At 38.8% G+C, this 19,784-nt stretch overlaps 1 protein-coding gene across 4 annotated transcripts in view; it reads left to right on the forward strand.

Annotated features, from left to right (window-relative positions):
- specc1 (sperm antigen with calponin homology and coiled-coil domains 1) overlaps positions 1 to 19,274 on the forward strand; it is a 70,258-nt gene extending 50,984 nt beyond the window's left edge. For all 4 annotated transcript variants that reach the window (XM_075486361.1, XM_075486362.1, XM_075486363.1 and 1 more), the window contains 3 exons: positions 9,612 to 9,728; positions 13,624 to 13,683; positions 17,951 to 19,274. In XM_075486361.1, the coding sequence (XP_075342476.1) occupies positions 9,612 to 9,728; positions 13,624 to 13,683; positions 17,951 to 18,040 (267 nt within the window). In that variant the 3' untranslated portion in view covers positions 18,041 to 19,274. The remainder of the gene's footprint in view (positions 1 to 9,611; positions 9,729 to 13,623; positions 13,684 to 17,950) is intronic.
- The last annotated feature ends 510 nt before the right edge of the window (positions 19,275 to 19,784 follow it).

Raw genomic sequence — 19,784 nt, forward strand, 5'->3', positions numbered from 1 at the left:
TGTCAATCGGAAAAAAATAGAGCTTTGTTGTCAGAACTGTGCTTGAAAGGAGGACTCAGATGCAGATAATCCAATTAGACAGAGTTTATTTAGATAATTTCAACCACCAATGCGATGTGATTAAAATAATCAGCTATGAAAATGTAATTCTATATATGATATAAAACCTAATAAACAAAAGAGGAAAAAACAACCAAAACTCACTCAGCTATGAGGAGGGCAATTAACTAAGAACTATAAACCAAAAATCACTCCCTATGGAGGAAAAACAACTTTGTACTAGAAACAACAAATAAATAACTAAACGCACTCCTAAAAATCCAGAGGCTCTACAAAATCTGGAAATGTTATCTATAATGAAAAATCACTCCTAAAGGAGGCTATCAAACATGGCTATGATAACTTAAACTGGATTACAAAATTTACAAACAAAAAATCACTCACAAGGAGGCAAGGAATCGAGGCTTGGTAATCGAACGAGCAAGGCAAGATATTCTGTGACTGTGGCAGGCTTGGGTGATCGACAAAACGAAACACTCAGGCACAAGACAAAGGGAGACGCAGACTATAAGACACATGAGGGCAATGGGAAACAGGTGGACACAATCAGGAATTAGGGAAGACACTCCAGAGGACGACTACCTAAACTTTACTCCAGCAATACTTGACTGTCTTGTTTACAGCACTATAGTTTCAATGCGTACAGCACTGGACAATGTTGCCCCTCTGAAAAGGAAGGTAATCAGTCAGAAGAGGTTGGCTCCTTGGTATAATTCACAGCTGCGTGCTTTAAAGCAGAGTGCAAGAAAGCTGGAGAGACAGTGGCATTCCTCTAATTTAGAAGAGTCTCAATTAGTCTGGAAAGATAGTTTAATAACGTATAAGAAAGCCCTTCGTAAAGCTAGAACTGCTTATTATTCATCATTGATAGAAGAGAATAAGAACAATCCCAGGTTTCTTTTCAGCTCTGTTGAGCCAGGTATTCCTTTAACTCTCAGCAGTGATGATTTCATGAGCTTCTTTATCAATAAAATTGTTTCTATCAGAGAGAAGATTGATGGAGTCCTTCCCACTATTATCAGTGATGTATCATCAAGTACAGCAGCTTTAGAAGTATCTTTAGAACCTGATTTATATTTAGACGGCTTCTGCCCAGTTGATCTCTCTGAACTAACAACAGCAATAGTCTCTTCTAAACCATCAACTTGTGTTTTAGACCCAATCCCAACCAGACTGTTCAAGGAGGTTTTCCCATTAATTGACACTTCCATATTGGATTTGATCAATCTGTCTTTGTTGACAGGATATGTACCTCAGACTTTTAAGGTTGCTGTAACTAAACCTTTACTTAAAAAACCTACTCTTGATTCAGAAGTGTTGGCTAATTATAGACCTATATCCAATCTCCCTTTTATGTCTAAAGTTCTTGAAAAAATAGTTGCAGCTCAGCTTTGTGATCACTTACACAGAAATAATCTGTTTGAAGAGTTTCAGTCAGGATTCAGAGTGCATCATAGCACAGAAACTGCACTGCTGAAAGTTACCAATGATCTCCTCTTAGCCTCTGATAGCAGACTTATGTCTGTGCTTGTCCTGTTGGATCTCAGTGTTGCATTTGATACAGTCGATCACAGTATCTTATTAAAGAGACTTGAACATGTTATTGGGATTAAAGGAACTGCATTAGGCTGGTTTAAGTCATATTTATCTGATAGATTTCAGTTTGTTCTTGTAACTGAAGAATCTTCCTCACACACCAGAGTAAGTCATGGAGTTCCTCAGGGTTCTGTGCGTGGACCGATTCTTTTCACTTTATACATGCTTCCATTAGGTAACATTATTAGACAGCATGGCATAAATTTCCATTGCTATGCTGATGATACTCAGCTGTACTTATCTATAAAACCAGATGAACCCAATAGGTTGGTCAAATTTAAGCATGTTGTAGTGGCCATTTGTCCATAAAAAACAAATTAAACTTAAACCAAACAAAATCAAAAGACCACTGATGCACCATGGGGATGTGGTTTAAAGCAGGCAAAAGAAGATGAATGTCCAAAAATGAATTCTTGCGTTTTTCTGATGATTTATTTCCAAAACAATAAAACAAACAAAAGAACAAAGAAAACCCACTGATCTCTCCCTTTCCCTGCGTTAAACCACATCCCCATGGTGGATCAGTGGTCTTTTGATTTTGTTTGGTTTAAGTTTAATTTGTTTTTTATGGACAAATGGCCACTACAATCAAGTAAAAACCATTGGCCCACCCCAGTGCATGCTGGTACTCCAGGTGCCTACCTACATAAATAGACTCAGGTGCCCAATGTGACCCAATTAACCAAATATTCAAAACAAATAACTAACAAAGAATATTAGCAAGAAAAATCTAATCTAAATAAAGCACTGAAATGAATCAAATAAAGTTACTCATAATTAGTAAATTAAATTTACAACTAGAACCAAAAAACAAAAGCTAACTCTACAAATAGCTCCTACACATGTCTTAAAGACATAAAGACCTGGATGACTCAGAACTGTCTGCTTCCAAATTCAGACAAAACTGAAGTGGTTATCTTTGGACCTGAGCGCTTCAGGGAGAAATTGTCTAGCCAAATAGTTACTCTAGATGGTATTTCCTTGGCTTCTAGTTCTACAGTGAGGAACCTTGGAGTTATTTTTGACCAGAATTTATCATTTGACTCGCATATAAAACAGGTTTCTAGGACTGCTTTCTTTCATCTTCGTAATATTGTTAAAATCAGGAATATCTTGTTTCAGAGTGATGCAGAAAAACTAGTCCATGCATTTGTTACTTCAAGATTGGACTACTGTAATTCTTTATTATTGGGCTGTCCCACACATTCTCTGAAAAGCCTTCAGCTGATCCAAAATGCTGCAGCCAGAGTTCTTATGAGAACTAACAGGAGAGATCATATTTCTCCAGTTTTAGCTTCTCTTCATTGGCTCCCTGTTAAATTCAGAATAGAATTTAAGATTCTTCTCCTCACATATAAAGCTCTTAATGACCGAGCTCCATCATATCTTAAAGATCTCATTATAAGATATTTTCCTAACAGAGCACTTCGTTCCCAAACTGCAGGTTTCCCAGAGTTTCTAAAAGTAGAATGGGAGGCAGAGCCTTCAGTTATCAGGCCCCTCTCTTGTGGAATAAGCTGCCAGTAAATGTCCAGGAAGCAGACACCCTTTCCACTTTTAAGACCAGGCTTAAAACTTTCCTTTTTGATAAAGCTTATAGTTATGGATGGCTCAGGTGATCCTGAAACATCCCATAGTTAAGCTGCTATAGGCCTAGACTGCTGGGGGAGCTCATCTGTCACACCTTTCCTCACTTTACTCTCTTTTTCCCCTGTTCAATTTCTCAAATGACATTATGTATATGTGACATTATTGTGGTCATTAACTCGTGTTTCCCTGTTCCAACAGATATCCTTTGAATGGTGCCAAAACAACATGTTAATTGTTGAAGTTGAGAAATTTGATTGATTGCTGAGAAATGAATGCTCATTTTGTATTTTTATGCCAATAACATATTTTTTTAAAAAGGACAAAAAAAAATGAAAACTTGGCTTTTGTATTATGTTATTTTACAGAATAATATTGGAGCCCTTAATATGTCATATCTTCTTAAAGGAAAAGATAAGTTGTTCTGTAAGTGACTTACGTCTGTGATTAGTGGTTTATGCTGACATGAGAATTTGAGGAAACCAACCATTTTGTAACATTACTTCATTGCACTCAACCCAAGTTTGAGTAATTCTGTATCTTTGGATGTTGAACAGTTTTTTGTGGTTTCCTCTAATACGCCCACAGTTTTGTGACTATTGCAATGCTTTGTGTTGTGGGACACATTACTTCCAGTAAGGTGACTGGTCCAGTATTCTGCATTCCTTTTGATCCATTTTGGTCAAATGAACGGCATCCAGCCATTGTAAAAAGACAACCAGTGAAACATCTCGTGACTAATTTGGTTAACATGCAACAAGTCAGCGACATAGAATAGAATAGAATAGAATAGAATAGAATAGAAAAATACTTTATTCATCCCCCAATGGGGGAAATTCAAAAATGTGACATGACTGCAGTGGAAAAAGAACATCCCAGAGAAGCACTTCTTTCAGAAGTAAAGATGTGGAAAGGTTCCCTACCCTGTGGAAGATTGTGTGTTTATGGTTAGTGCTTCTCAAAGAAAATTAGAAAAAAGGATCATGAAATTCATCATTTATAGGCTATGTTAACATTAAAGTACTGAGAGGATCCAGAGAAATCTTTGTTAGCAAGAGATGAGCATCGAGTGGATGATTCTCTGGTTTATCCCTGCATGAGCTAAAAAAAACTGTGACTTGCACTGACTAAAACTCCACCATTGTTATTTGGGCCAACACTCATTTGAAATGGCCTGAAGAGGAAAACTCAACTGTGGTCTGATCAATCAAGATTTGAATTCCTTTCTTGAAATCAAAAACAGTACCATAGTTCACCTTAGTTCAAAAAGATTTCCAGTTCTGTTAAAAGTAGAGTTTTTTTTCCAATAGATTGCTTGCATTCAATTAAAGTTTGCATATATTTTTTAAATGATGCAACTTCTTAGTTTTAATGTTGTTTTTGTCCAATTTTCTATTAATTATTGGGCTTAAATCACCTGCAAATCAACTTTTGATCAAACTTTCCTGCTCGGCGGCGGACCACAGCACTACATGCACGCTCCAGCTCAGTGCGCTGTCCTTTCTCTCTGCTCAGCCCTCTTTCACTACAGACCCATGCCTCTCTCTCATACGCTCTTTCCCTGAGGCCCAAAAAGCGACATCTCTGCCTTTTGTGCCGGGCGAGACGCTTCCTGTCGCTTGATGCTGTGTTTGCTTTTCTGAGCCAGCTCCCAGAGAGCTGTTGTTGTCCTCTGCTGTTTTAGCATTCATGCCTGATCAAACTCCAACACCCCTCCCTTTGGGCCCCCACCTCTCTCTGAATTCAAACATATCCACCGGCCCTGTCCCCTCACCGGGATTGGTTCTCCCCCCACCCTCTCACACCTTGACACGCTCTTACACGCATACACAAACTGCCCTCGATTGTAAGCTTATTTGTAGGTGTCTGTCTTGGTCCTGGAGTATGACTAACCCCCTGTTGCTCCCTCTACACGTGTGTTTGTGTGTGTGTGTGTGTGTCAGTCTACACATACATCACACAGGTTCAGAGCTGCTGAGTCAGCTGTGAGAGCGAAGGGGGAAGTTACGAGAAGAATGTGGGCTGACATGAGTGGCCACGTCTGCCCTTAACATTCAATAGACAGCCAGTGACACACTCACTCTCAGCAAATCTAAAGTATGGCTGCTAATGAATTATACAAGCTGATTAGACTTTAACCACTTACTGTATTTTAATAGTAATAAAAAAAATTATAATTACATTATTTAATGCAGTCTAGAGTCATACTTGTAACTCTCTGGAGCTCCATGCTAACATTCCTTCACTGATGTTTAGTAGATAATAATGTTCATCACCAAGGGATCGAGATAATTTTATATGATATATTATGTCTGGCCTTCAGGCAATGCATTCCATTGGATCTCTGTGAAACAATAAGGCTTTGCTCTGTGGCAAGCTGAAGATAGAATCCGAGAAATGAATCAAGAGTCATTTTATCTTTTGTTCCTCACAGCAAAACGTGTTGCTGTGTGAATTTAAGCCCATAAAACACAACACAACAAAGATGAAAACATCTCTTTCTTGATGCCAGTATCAGCAGATCTCACTTTTCCTCCCTCTGGTTTAAAAAGGGCCTTTAAAATGTGGAAAGAACTTTGGATTCCCGTGATTTGTTCGAACATTTGCACAAACGGTACACCATTTGTTGAAAACATTGCTTCTTCTCTGAAAAAATGGCAGTCTATGTTTTACAGCCCCTGACAAAAAATATGGAATCGCCACTGTTTTGTGAAGATGTTCGTTCATCTTTTGTATTTGTAAATAAAAATAACAAATCACAGGTTTATTTAATTTTGAAGCTGAAACAAAGATGGAATCACTCATGAGGACAAAAATGTCATGAAAATTCATGAATTAAAAAGGAAATAAAAACACAGTTAGTACTTTGTTGTACCTCCTCTGGCTTTTCTGACTGCTTGAATTCTTTGAGGACTTCACTAATAAAAAAACAATATTCTTCATCAATCAGGCTCCAGTTTTCTTGTAAAGCAGCTGACAGATCAGCTCTGCAGGATAAAGCCCCGTGGTAGACCTTTTTTTCCAACTTCCACCATAAATTGTAACTCAGATTGAAATCCGGACTGTTTGCTGGCCATGTCATTGATTTGATTTATCTTTCCCGAAGAGAAGTTATGATGCTCCTTGCTCTTTGGTAAGATGTATTATCACCGTGAAATATGACCTCAGCGTCACTGAGTCTCTGGATTGATGGAATGAGAAAAGTCTTTCACTGTCCTCCTGTGTATTTGCTGTAGAGATAGTGATTGCCATCTCCCCAGTTCCTTTACTTTACATCAACCCCATTTCATCAATGATTGTGGGAATGTTCTTGTTTTCTTCAGAAACTCATCTTTATATGTTTCAAACTAAAGTTCCAGCATTGTGGTTCATCACTGAGTATCATTTTAATCCAATCCTCCACAGTCCATCACTGCTTCTCTTTAGCCCACTGGAACCTTGTTTTCTTCTCTTTAGGTGTTAAGTGATGGTTTATACCTGGCTTTTCTCAATTTAAATCCTATTTCCTTCAGCTGATTTCTTTTAGGTATTTCGCAAACATTGACTTCTGTTTCTGACCACTTGTTTTTCATTTCTTTTTTTGTTATTTTTTCTATTTTCAGTCATTTTGCTTTGAGTTTTCTGTCCTGACCTCACAACATCTTCCTTGTTCGACCTGCATGTTTCCTTTTTGCAACCTTCCCATTTTGTTTGTATTAAATTTTAGGCACAGCTGACTGGGAAGACCCAGCATCTTTTGCTACACTCCGAGTTGAATTACCTTCTTTAATGCGTTTTATTTAAGTTTTATAATCCTTTCCATTGTTTCCACTGACAGCACTCCTGTTGAATGTTTCCTGACAATTAGACAGATGTAGAAGCTCATTAAGCTCTGCAAGCATTTGCATATCTAGACTTGTGCTGGCATTTGTTTTAGAACAGCAAATTACACAGTGATTTAATGTTTTTTCCTCGACTTGATCTGAAAAAATGCTACAAAGAAATTGTGCACTTCAGTGTTTAAAAAAGTTTGAAATCATACACTGATGACATTATTCCAAGCAGAAGCTTACTGGATCAATGTCTTCACTTTTTGGTCAAAATATGTTGAAGGTTCAGGTAGAAACTATTCAAATTTTAATAGTTTTGTGGATTTAAAAAAAAATGCAACACTTATATAATATATATTTATTAATTTTACCGGAAATATGGTTTGCAGAACTACATATTTACCATTAAACTATCCTTAAAGAGCTCTGAGGTGTTGTTGAACTGAACTGCATTAAGATCACGTTTAAAGAGCCTGTGGGGTGGTCAGTGGCATAGTGGGTACAATAGGCTCCCCATGTACAGAGGCCACAGTCCTCGCTGCAGCTGGCCCCGGTTCGAGTCCCGCACCAAACAGCCCTTTGCTGCATGTCTTCCACCTCTCTCTGCTTCCTGTCTCTCTCCAACTGTCCTGTCATTAAAGGCATAAAAAGCCCCAAAAAATATATTTAAAAAAAGAAGAGCCTTTCATGTCTCATCTCACTAAGAGAACTGGAACTAACAGCAGTGTGTTTTGGAGGTGAGGTGCATGATACTAGCTATGGATTAGAGGTCTTCTATCTCTAAATTTCTTAGCAGTGAATAGCGGTAACCATACCAGCTGCAGCATTATATCAGTGTGACAACATTACAGCAGCAAATAATATAGCACAGTTTCACTTTATGCTTTTTTTAGTTTCTCACTTCAAAACTTCTCCTGATTTTAAGCTGAGGTAACAGGTATCCAGGCAAGCGAAAGCAACCAGAAATAACACATTTGTCAACAATTCTTAGGGGCTATGGGGATATTCATTACTGCAGTGGCTCAGTGATTTTAAATTTTTGTCCTTAGGACCCGGAGTTGTGTTGTTTTTCTGTCCTGTCAGGCAGTTAATTGCATTCACCTGGCGTCACATATATGGATCAGCCGCTGATTAGATTTTCAGAATGAAAATCAGCAGCGTTCTTGTCCTCGGGCCCAGTGTTGAAGACCACTAGCTTAGAGCAACAGTAAACAAATACACAGCAGCGTGTCACGTCTTTAGCATCTCACCGGAGCTGAGACTTTGTGTGCAGACAAACAGATGTGCCCAAAGATATGTAATGAGGTGGTTTATACAAAAACATATCTTTCTTTATGGCACCTTTCATGTCACTTACAGCATTTCTAAGTGCTTTACAGACGGACAAGTTGATTAGACTGTCTGATAATAAAAGCACTAAACCAATTTGGCACAAGGACTCAAAACATTTCTAAAAGTCAATCAATAGAAATAAGAAAAATAAAAATAAAAATGTAAGAAACAAGAATAAAAATAAAATTACTAAAACCAAATAGAAGGAAAATAACACATTTAAAGCATAAATACAATAAAGTCAATTTAATTCAATATTTGACCCTAATATTCATCTTAATAAGATACTCAGTTAAACCTAAAACATTCTTGTATATATCCAGGCTAAAAATGTTCATGATCAGCTTTATTGTTGTTTTATGCTTCCTGAATTCTGATAACGTTATCACAAGTTTTTTACTACAACAACATCTGAAAACCAAACTCAACTCAAAGCCTGAGCGATACCAACATCACTCTAAATAAATGGAACATCAGGCGAGAGCCAACATTAAGCAAAATATTAATGTTTTTGACCAGATGACCTGATTTCTTTAATCCTCAGATGTTTGTGCTAAATGTTACATGCAATCACAGAAACCCAAAACGTGGACGTTGCCAGTGAATCTGTCTCAGGAATGTAAGGAGGAGAGCCTCCTTTGCTGTGAGACTAGTTCCCAAACCTCATGAGAGGGATGAAACAGGAAGACCCTGTAAATAACTTATCTATCCAACGGGGAGTGTGCAGCCTCCGAACAATGGCCTGCAGGAAGTCTTTCCTCCAAACTTCTCAACTCTTTTCAGACCCAGAATACGCTGTATACACCGTGTGTGAGGTGACAATTCTCTGCGAATTGTACAAACAAAAACACAAGAGACTAGACGTGCCGCTGTGCACGTTCTTCACCCAGAAGGAGATTTGAGACCTCATTGAAGCCTTAAAGGGACTCTAGGAGAAGATCCTCTTAACATCCACTGATGGAAACATGAGCAGGCATTAATGGACCCTAAAAGACACAGAGCATCACATAATAGGATTATAATTTCCATGTTGTTTTCTGTGGTTCTATGACTTAATGGGCTTTTTCATGTCCTGTCCATGTTGCCAAAAGGCTTTTAGCTCTCTCATTCAAGTTTTGGGAACTTCACGCTCATTCACATTACTGAGTGTGATGTCTACATTGGGTTGTTTGTGACATCATGCAGTGTTCATGGATTTTCTCCCCTTTTTCTGTTCTCTTTCTACAGAATATTGATGTGACCAACTTCAGCAGCAGCTGGAGTGATGGCCTGGCTTTTTGTGCCCTATTGCACACATATCTTCCTGCCCACATCCCTTACCAGGAACTCATCAGTCAAGATAAGGTAGAAAACTGCAGGAAGACAGAAGACACACATTTACACTATGAGGAGCAGTCCTGCCTCCAAAAGAAATAAAATTAAAACAATAGAATTAAAACAAAATGCTGTACTGTCCGCGCTCAAGATCTGTCAACGGATTAAAAACATGTGGTTTGCGGAGAATTGAAAAAAATTAGGTTAAATCAGTTGTTAAGCCTTCTTTGGTTAAGTCAACCAAACGAGGTTGTTATTTTTGTATTATTTTACATTAATATCAGGGTTTAAATGAGTTCCAAACCATTGCACATTTTAAACAGTGTCCCAACTTTACAGAACTGCTCCACTCAACAAGTAGGTCAATGTTTCAGAACGTAATCAGGGCCAACTAAGCAACCTAAACTGATAGAAAAGCAATGTATTTCATTTTGAAGTGCACACACATTTACCACGTTTAAAGCACCCAGCTTCTCCTCTCATTTCAGAATGAGAATAAGCAGCGTTCTTGTCTTCAGGCCCAGCATTGAAGACCACTGGCTTAGACAGTAAACAAATGCACAGCTTCAAACACTGTTCGGACGTGAGGAAATCGAGGTTTGGGATTGGATTTGCTTCCCCTGAGTCCGCGATTTTGGCCTGATTGAAACCAGATGTGGCGACTGTCAAGCGCATGCGTGCTCTGTACGCACTAGACGGCGTTTGCATTGCAGCAGGAAGCACGTGGAGTCGTAGTTAAAAGCAATGTAATGGACGTGTAATTATGCACTGGGGACCGGCGACACTCACTTCTACTTTTTTTTTTTTCTAAATTTTTCAGTTTTCATTCAAAATCATACATACAGAATCCTATTCATCATATCTACTGTTTTTCAAGTTTTTCAATAAGACAGTCAAATCAAATCAAATTTATTTGTATAGCACATTTCATGTACAAACAATTCAAAGTGCTTTACATAAAATAAAAGCATTGCACCAAGGAGTGGAAGAAGCATTAAAATACATAAAAGAATATAAAGAGAAACAAATAAAATAATTTAAATGAATTTAAAAACAAGCAACAGTCTAGATAAATTAAAAGATAGCGTGTTATTTGTTCCATTTGATATATTTCCTTTATTTCTTCCGTCCACATGTTGTATGTTGGAGGGTCAGGCTTTAACCACTTTATTTGTAATGCATTTATTTGCTTTTACTAGTAGTATCTGTAAAAGTAATTTTTTGGCTCTTCCTTTGATCTCTTTTGGTAATACACCTAGTAGAGCCACCATTGGGTCCATTGTAGAGGGATTTACGGTATACAATATTACTTAGTTCCTATTGGAACTCAGATAATGAGCTGTCATCACTTAGAATGACCCTTTGGTAAGAAAAAAGTTTTTTTTGTTTATTTTTTTACAATGGAAACCTGAAAGCATTTTTAATCAAAGTGTGAGTGGCACAGGCTGAGTGTAACATTTGGATAAAGGAGGACAGGAAGTTGGCACATTCAGCCCTATTTCTCACATGCTGACACCTTTACCTAAAATGCAGGCTTAGTTTGATCTTCCTCTTATCACTGGCTCATGGTTCACACAAGCATGCACCTCTATATGTTAGCATTTCCTCGCCTTATTGTCAGTTTGCATTAGCCTGGGAATTCCCATGCTGCTTTGCGCTCAATTTCATTCTCACTGCAAAGTCAGCCTGGAAACCACCGCCCTTATTTTTGCTAGAGTTTGGGAACCAATCACAGAACGGGGGGGCAGCAGCAGCAAGACGATGACGACGTCTATGCGCTACACCGAAGCTTGTAGAGCGTTAATCCAACATGACAGCGGACACAACGTTACCGTTCAATGCAGCCTTAGAAAGTGTTTCGGAGTAGATTCACCCTAGGGTCATTTGAACCGTGACATCCAGCCAAGTAGCCCACCCGAAGTTTTTCCGATATTGGCTGAACATCAGCTGAGTTACCGAGTTATCCCGAATAGCTTAGTACAAGCGCTAACGGACCCTGGCAGTATCTCCAAAATTACCACACTAAAATCACATGTCATGACACCAAACTTCTACAGTTGTACAAATATGGTCTGTACTCACAAAACGATGCATTTGGAAGTTTGTACATAGTCCAGGAGTTTATTATTATCATCAACACAAGCCTGATAGCTTTTCTGCTGCTAAAGCTTCGTTGACGTCACTTCTGGGAGCTGGGAGCTTCAAAGTAAGATGAGGGTTGATCTACTACTGTAGACAACAAAGCAAGGCTGCTCAATTTCTCCATTATTAAAATAAATTCACAACTCTACAACATAAAAATTCATGTAGAATATAGCATATAGGCCTACTTTGTTGTCAATTTAAGTAGCTTAGAGCGCAAGTTTACTTTTATTTTCCATTTTTTTCTTCTTCCTCGTCGAATTTCTGTCGTCATCTGGTATAAGTGATACAATTGGCTATGAATCGCGCGCAAAGCAGCATGGGAAGAACCAGACGTCATTTGATAGACATTCGTAGCGCCCAATAAACGGCTCTAGGCATTCGTAAACCACGCCTCATATACGAGAAAATGCACACCTAGTTCCCAGACCACCATCTCATCGAGATTGTGGACGCGTCAGCCAGGCTAAGTTTGCATCAGCAAATCAGCAATTTCTGCTCAGATTCAGAGAGCGAGGGAGAGATCTGTTTTCTTTGATCCTGTCAATTTACCTATTTCAAATTCATCTTATGAATATTGTCTCTTTCGAAGCAGCAGAGCAACCAAAGTGCATATTCAGCTTCTCGTTGGTCTCCTCTAACTCACACTTGCAGAAGTGCATCATGAAAAAAGTGCTCATAAAGTTATTTGTGGAAAATATGAGACCGTCAACAGTGAAAATAGTCTGCTTATACGGTATTTATGGATGCCAAGAGGGAAATAAAATGCTTTTATTGCCCTGTAGGCCTTACAGACATCTTTTATGTAGTTGTATACATTTTATAAGTCTTCCATATTGTTCACACAGTATTGAAATACAATATGAAGATGAATTATGAAAAACCCATTTGTATGGTCATACTGTAAGGTATCCTGAGCACAGGGTAGAAGCTGTAGCTCAGTGATGACAGCTCTGTAATGTGAACAAGCAGTTGGTATATGCAGTGACGTAGCAAACAATATGTTTTCTCTCTGAGGACTGCAGGTCCTTCACCTTGCTCCAACATTACATAAAAAGATAAACACCGTCAACCGGTTCTGACACATCCTACGTGATAAATTACTCGTGTGGGTATGGGTGCACGCACTCATGTCAGTGTGAATGTGTAACATCAAGCTGATGACGGAGACACTGCGCGGCACATCTCTCTGAATAATTCAATAGACGCGTGTTGGCTTTAATAACTCTTGCTGAGTGACTTTCCCTCAGGCCCAAATACCCAACCTCCCCCCCAGTGTAATCTGTCCTTCCAATAATCACATTACCATCCTCCTTTGCCCTTTATCATAGATGTTTTTTAAGAAAAGAGCACTATGGGGCTGCTTATATTTTAAGTGAAAGAGGAGAGATTTGTACCAGGAGTTCTTACTGGTGTTGTGACTTGCAAACGAGGAACTGTACTCCCAAATTCAAAATTACCATCAAAGAGAAGCAAAAAGATCAAATGTAAATTATTAGATATATTTTCAACTGAAATTTTTATTCATAACTCCTGTGGAGAAAGGGCTAAAGAAAAACTTCACATATTTATAAGGAGATTTAAGTTAAATTGTAGCTAAATGTAATACACTGAGATGCTCACGTAAACAAGCAAAGGCTTGAATATTTTTTAATTATCTCTTGGGTGCTTGTCAGGTTTATTGATGTATTTGTGAGCGTATTATTGTGGTGGGATCCTCCATGTGTGGCGCAGCAGAACGAAGGGTTGCAGACGCTTTCACATCTTCTTGTTTTTTATCCAGGTCCAGAATCTGACCCTAGCTTTCCAGGCCGCTGAGAGCATTGGCATCAAACCCTCACTGGTGAGCTGAGCAACCACAGACCTCACACACTCACACACGCCCACACACACACACACTTTTAGAAGACACAGATCCTCTAATTAGACAAATAGGAAATGATAAGCTTTGATTTAGCCAAAAATTCAGAGTATGAAGCTTTAGAACAGCAATGCCCCCAAACCATTTTATTAGACCATTTTTCCTCCTGATATTTTGCCTGATAAGTTACCACTAAAAGTCTCAGGTCCATGTTCCAGCACTGCTCCTTAAAAATCTTCTTTTTTGGCAAGAGTAAAACTTCCAATACATATATCGTTCAAATATAGTTCAACTTTGATTCATTTAGCTGGTTTCTGAAAATCTATGCAGGCCCATTTCAGGAAAGAGGAACGACCAGCTGTATCACAATATTTAGACTGTGAGCAACAGAATCACTTAATGTTTTCCTACCGCATAAACAAAGTCAGTTCTGTATTTATTTTCAGTGGAATTTACGGTGACAAATCTAGAATAAACTGCTTGGCTGAGCCATAATCCAAAGTAGGATGATTGCTGGCTTTACCTTGTCCAAAGGTGTAACTAATGTTCCTCTAAACCTCACTGATCAATGCTGTTGTTGGTTAATCTGCACAAAATCAGGCTGTAATAAGTTTACAGCCACGGTAATCTATCTTTAATGCTGTATTTAATTATATGTAACCAGCTTTGCAATAACAGTAAGAAAAAATTAATTCTTGTGGCAGTCCAACTAAAAGTTGGAATACATGCAAGTAAACATTAAAGTCCGACTAACATAATACAAGATTGAGCTTCTCAAAACTGGACTGAAAAAAGCAGATAAGCGGTTGCATGAATCACTCCTTAATTATACTTAAATGGGTCTAGCACCGGTGCTCCAAACATGCTCTGAAGTTCTTTCTTTTTGCATTTTTTTTAAGTGCAAGTGTGTATTAGTACAACTGAATTCCCAATAAAGCTCCTCTTATTCACATATTTTACTGTTTATTTTGTCAGACAGCTAAACAAGTCAGAAATTATGCTTTAAAATCAACTCGCAGTAACTTAAAGCATTTTCAGATTATTGCTTCCTACAGGATAAAATCCTGTTCTAATAACCACAATGTCATCAAACAAAATCACCATTAAAGTGACAAATTCTGCTACACTTGCATGCTCCATGATCTCCCACAGAGGCAGCAGACTACAGTCTCACAGTCTCGGACATACTTCAGTAAATAACTTGATTCTCCTCCCGTGTGTGTATACTGTACTAGAAGAGGACAGTGGTCCAGTTGAATGACCAGATCAATCTGTAACCGGAGCTCAACCCGGCTGTGCTCGTCACCGTGGTGACCTGAATGTTTTTAAATGTCATTAAACTGTCACACATCCTCACTTCACTTCTTACAGGTGGTAGAAGTCAGCAGCGTTGGGCACTTAAAAGAACACACCCCGTCACACTCTCACCAGGCCTTTGTTTGTATGCTTTCATTCTTGATATAAGCACACAGTGAGAATGTTGACATTTAAACGTCAAGAGCATTCATTCCTGTGCAAACTTATAAAGCAGACTGGATTCACTGGAATAACCTGGATCCTGAAGCCAATGGGGAGGAAGTTTTCCAGACCTATTTGTCTGGTTGATGTGCATCCAAAAACAGTATCTGATAGGTTAAACTGTTGTGAGCATGCATGCACCGTGTCTCCTCATGTTAAACATCTTTACCTGTGATGACAGCTTCCCGATTTGAGGGATGTGATATCAGAAGCAGATGACTTGGACTATCCAACAAAAATATTTTCCTTGATTTGACTGTAAAAATGCACAAACCGCACCAGTCTAACAGCCCATTTGCTCCAAATCTGGAAGCTTAACTACACCAAAAGTAAATTTAGCTTCAAAGTTTCACTGAAACCAAAAGTTCACATTTTGGCCTCTAATAAATTCTCCATTGCGTTACTGCGGTTGCCGGATTAGATTCGACAGAATATTTCCCATGTCCATGACTTAAAAACACTTATCAAAAACATTACACTGACCCCTCCATCACTGACTCTCATGGGTCTCGAATGACAAACTTCATAAAATTGTTCGGCTCTATTTTCTCTATTTTTACTCCAAAAAAAAAGCTTTACACATGTCCGGGAAAAGCAGCTCCTACTTTTGGAGGCTGTGACCTCATGAAAGTGGCTTCTCTGAGGCTTCTGTAGAAATCTGAATCTACGGAAGCAGCTTGATGGGGGGTCGTCTTACGAAAGCCTGCGGTCCTCTGTGTGACTCATCAGTACCACAGCAGCTGCACACAAATGACCAGAGATTCATAATACTGTAGATTCCATTTTTTCCATACAGTTTTTAAAACATTAAGAGACATTACCCCAGCTGAAAATTTTACATCAATTTAGAATATTCCACTTTTTGTTGTTTCAGACAAACTCTGAAATTGATTTTTTTTTTTTTTTTTACCATTAGGTTAAACACAATACTCCAAAAAGAAAAAATCAAAAAACATGTTTTTGGAGTTTTTTGTGAAAGAACAAAAATAAAACTGAAATATTTTGTTAGCGTAAGTGTTCAAACCGTTCAACTCGGTTAATGCACCTGTGGGAGCAATGACCCCCTCTGGGTTTTTCTGCAAACGATCCGAAAAGCTTTAAAAAAACTTTAATTTGGAAGATTTTTCCATCCAGACTTAGCCAGACTCAATGGTGAACGTCAGTTCACAGCCAGTTTCAGGCCCCCCTAGAGATGTTTTGCCGGGTCCAGGTCCAGACTGTGCCTGGGTCCCAGTTTTCCTGGGTCCCAGGTCTGTGTTTGTCTGGGTCGTTATGTAGTTGAACTGTAAACTCACACCTTATCTTGAACACTCTGGAAAAGGTTTTTGCTCTGGATATATTTCTCTGGAGTTTTCTTTCCATCTGTTTGGACTCAGAGAGGGGCTGGGAGAACCGTTCTAGCTCAGCTCACCATGTTTGAGGGTGATGTTGGTATTAACGAGGTGACGCTCAGTGCCTGGTTTCTACCACACACACAAAAACACTTTTTTTTCTCATGGTCTGAGTATCATTCAACCTGCCATGTTCCTTTTGGGGAGGAGTGACTTCTATATGACCTCTCTACCTTAGAGGCGTGATCTGTGGTGCACTTCAGTGATGGTTGTACTTCCTGGTTTTCCCATCTCCATTACTGGATCTCATTCAATAAATCCTAAATAAATGGGTTCTTCCAATCATCTTCCATTTTAGAAAGACAGATGCTGCAGTGCTTTTGGTTTTTCTTGCATCCTTCCTGAGATTTGTATCAACACAACCCTGTCTCACAGGCCTGTGGATAGTTCTCTCAACCTCGTGGAAAGATGAGTCTGAAACACAACAAAATGTGGAAAAATAATATTGATATCTTCATTCAGGTATTCCAATCACTTCCATGGCCACGGGTATATAGATTCAAGCACCTCGGCATGCAGACTGCTTCTTCAAACATTTGTGAATGTTGCTCTCAGGAGCTCAGTGAATTCCAGCGTGGTATCGTGGTGGGATTTCACCTGTGCAACAAGTTCAGCCGTGAAATTTCCTCACCACTAAATATTCCACAGTCAACTGTCAGTGGTATCATAAGAAAGTGGAAGCGATTGGGAACGACAGAAACTCAGTCACGAAGTGGTACACCACGTAAAATGACAGAGCGGGGTCAGCAGATGCTGAGGCGCATAGTGCGCAGAGGTTGCCAACTTTCTGCAGAGTCGATTGCTACAGACCTCCAAACTTCATGCGGCCTTCAGATTAGCTCAACAACAGTGCGTAGAGAGCTTCATGGAAAGGGTTTCTATGGCCGAGCAGCTGCATGCAAGCCATGCGTTACCAAGTGCAATGCAAAGCCTCGGATGCAGTGGTGTAACATCTGCAGCACGCTGCCACTGGACTTTCGAGCGGTGGAGACGCGTTCTCTGGAATGAAAGCTTGCCCAGAAAAGTTGAAGCTATTATTGCTGCAAAAGGTGGGCCAACGTCATATTAAACCCAATGGATTAAGAATGGGATGTCACTTAAATTCATATGCGAGTAAAGCCAGAGTACTTTTGGCAATATAGTGTATTTGCTCTATTGTAGACTGGTCTAGAGGGATTAATTTTTTTAAATGCAATAAGCAGATGCTCTCATCAAGATGCCTGTCGCTTTCACTACTCATATTTTTTATGAGTAGTTTTTTCATACTACTCATTTTTATTATAATTTCTTGTTAAATACTTTTTTGAAAATGCAACTGTTTCTCTTTCTATTCCAAATAGGACATTGAGGAGTTGATGAAGACCGACAGGCCGGACTGGCAGAGCGTCATGCAGTATGTCTCCCAGATCTACAAGTACTTTGAGACCTGACCTGTGGGGAAGATGAAGATCAGAAAGACTCTTTTGTCACATCTATCTGCACTACATTCTCTTTACAGACCAGATGAAAGCTGCCATGCTAACCACTCTCAAGTCTGACACCCAAGAAATGACCAAGAAGTTTCTTAACGCGACGCTGCAGTCAGGAAAGATTGAAGTTTTTCACAAGCTGCAAGTGTCAGCCGAGCATTTTACTCACAGACAAACTGATTCACAGGCAAACTGATTTGGATGCCCGGTAGCAGTTGACAGCACAACGAGAGAAATGGATGAGAACTGGATCCATTTTTATCTTTCATCCATAAAAAATAGACAAGCATTTTGTCACCATCTCTCAGTAGCAAGGCTGTTTGAACTGTTTCTCGACTCGTTCGCATGTCTCTGTGTTGTCAACACTTCTTCACAAGTAACATCTAACTATCAGAGTTGATAATGAATTTAATGTCTTAACCTTAATGATTTGATCTCTTACAAATGTGCCAAAACACATCTTATACAAGACTATCTATGCATGATATAAGTGTGATGTCTTTCAGTCATCAACCTGCAGTCATGAGTGGACCAGTCTAGATATAACTTTTTGTAAAACTCCTGAAATTAATGCTTAAGCTGGAGTCTTCTTTGATTTCTACTTTGCAGAGCAGAGGATGTTTAAACTGACAGCTTTAATTTGAACTGAAGCCTAATTGTGTTGTTTGGTTTGTTTGGGATTAGATAAACCTTTGCTGCCACCTGTGATGTCACAATGAATAGATCTTTCACTTCAAGAGTTGCTGAATAGTTTTGTAGAAATCTTTTTATGAAGACAGATTGATGTCTATGTTTGGGTTGTTCACAGCGTTAAGGACTGATCGAATCGAATCGTCATGCTGTTTTTTTCTCCACATTTACCATCAAAATTCTCTTAGAAACTGTGGTACTGGAGCTTCTTTGCAAAATGTGTCTGTATTTGGCTTGTCCTTGTAAATTATTAAGGAGAGAAGAAGTTTTATTTGTAAGAGTTGAAGACACAGTTTCTCTGTGGTATAATTTAGACAAGCCTCCATTTGCAAATGCCTGTTGATTTTGAAGGATAAAAATGGCTATTTATTTATTTACAAGACATGCATATTAAAGAGTGAGAATGTGGACAGAAATATATGCAGTTTTCCATTGAAACATGTCCGATAGGGAGGCCTGTTGGATGTTTTTTGCTCAATAAAGGATTGTCAAGGACTCATTTGAACCACTGCCGTTGTGTTTAATTCCTGGTGTGAAACAAAGGTGTGTGAATGCTCCAGCTTCTCTGTGTGGTTTTAAAGTATTCCTGTGTTGCTCCATGGAAACTGAATCGCTTTCCCACTGCGCAGATTAAAACTTTGTGCCAGGGCTGGGAACATTTACGACTGTGGGAACACTCCCTGCTTTTTACAGCACACCTTTTTTTTTTAACTGTAAGACATTTCTGTTCTGTGACTGCAGGTTCCCATGAAGTAACAGCTGATGTAAGTAAAACAGAATATGCTTTTGGAGGATTACAAATTAATCAATCATAGTTTGTAATCCATGATAGAAAGTCTGTTTGATTAATAGATAAATCATTCCTTTCAATATCACGAGGACAGTTTTTTAAACACTATAATCTTACGAAGTAATTGGATTTTTTATTGATATAACTATTACTATATTTACAGTACATATACAGTATAAACAGATGCTTTCAGTATCCAATTTTGTCGCTTGTTTTCGCGTCAGT

The sequence above is a fragment of the Odontesthes bonariensis genome, chromosome 16, assembly GCF_027942865.1.
Source record: "Odontesthes bonariensis isolate fOdoBon6 chromosome 16, fOdoBon6.hap1, whole genome shotgun sequence".
NCBI lineage: Eukaryota > Metazoa > Chordata > Actinopteri > Atheriniformes > Atherinopsidae > Odontesthes > Odontesthes bonariensis.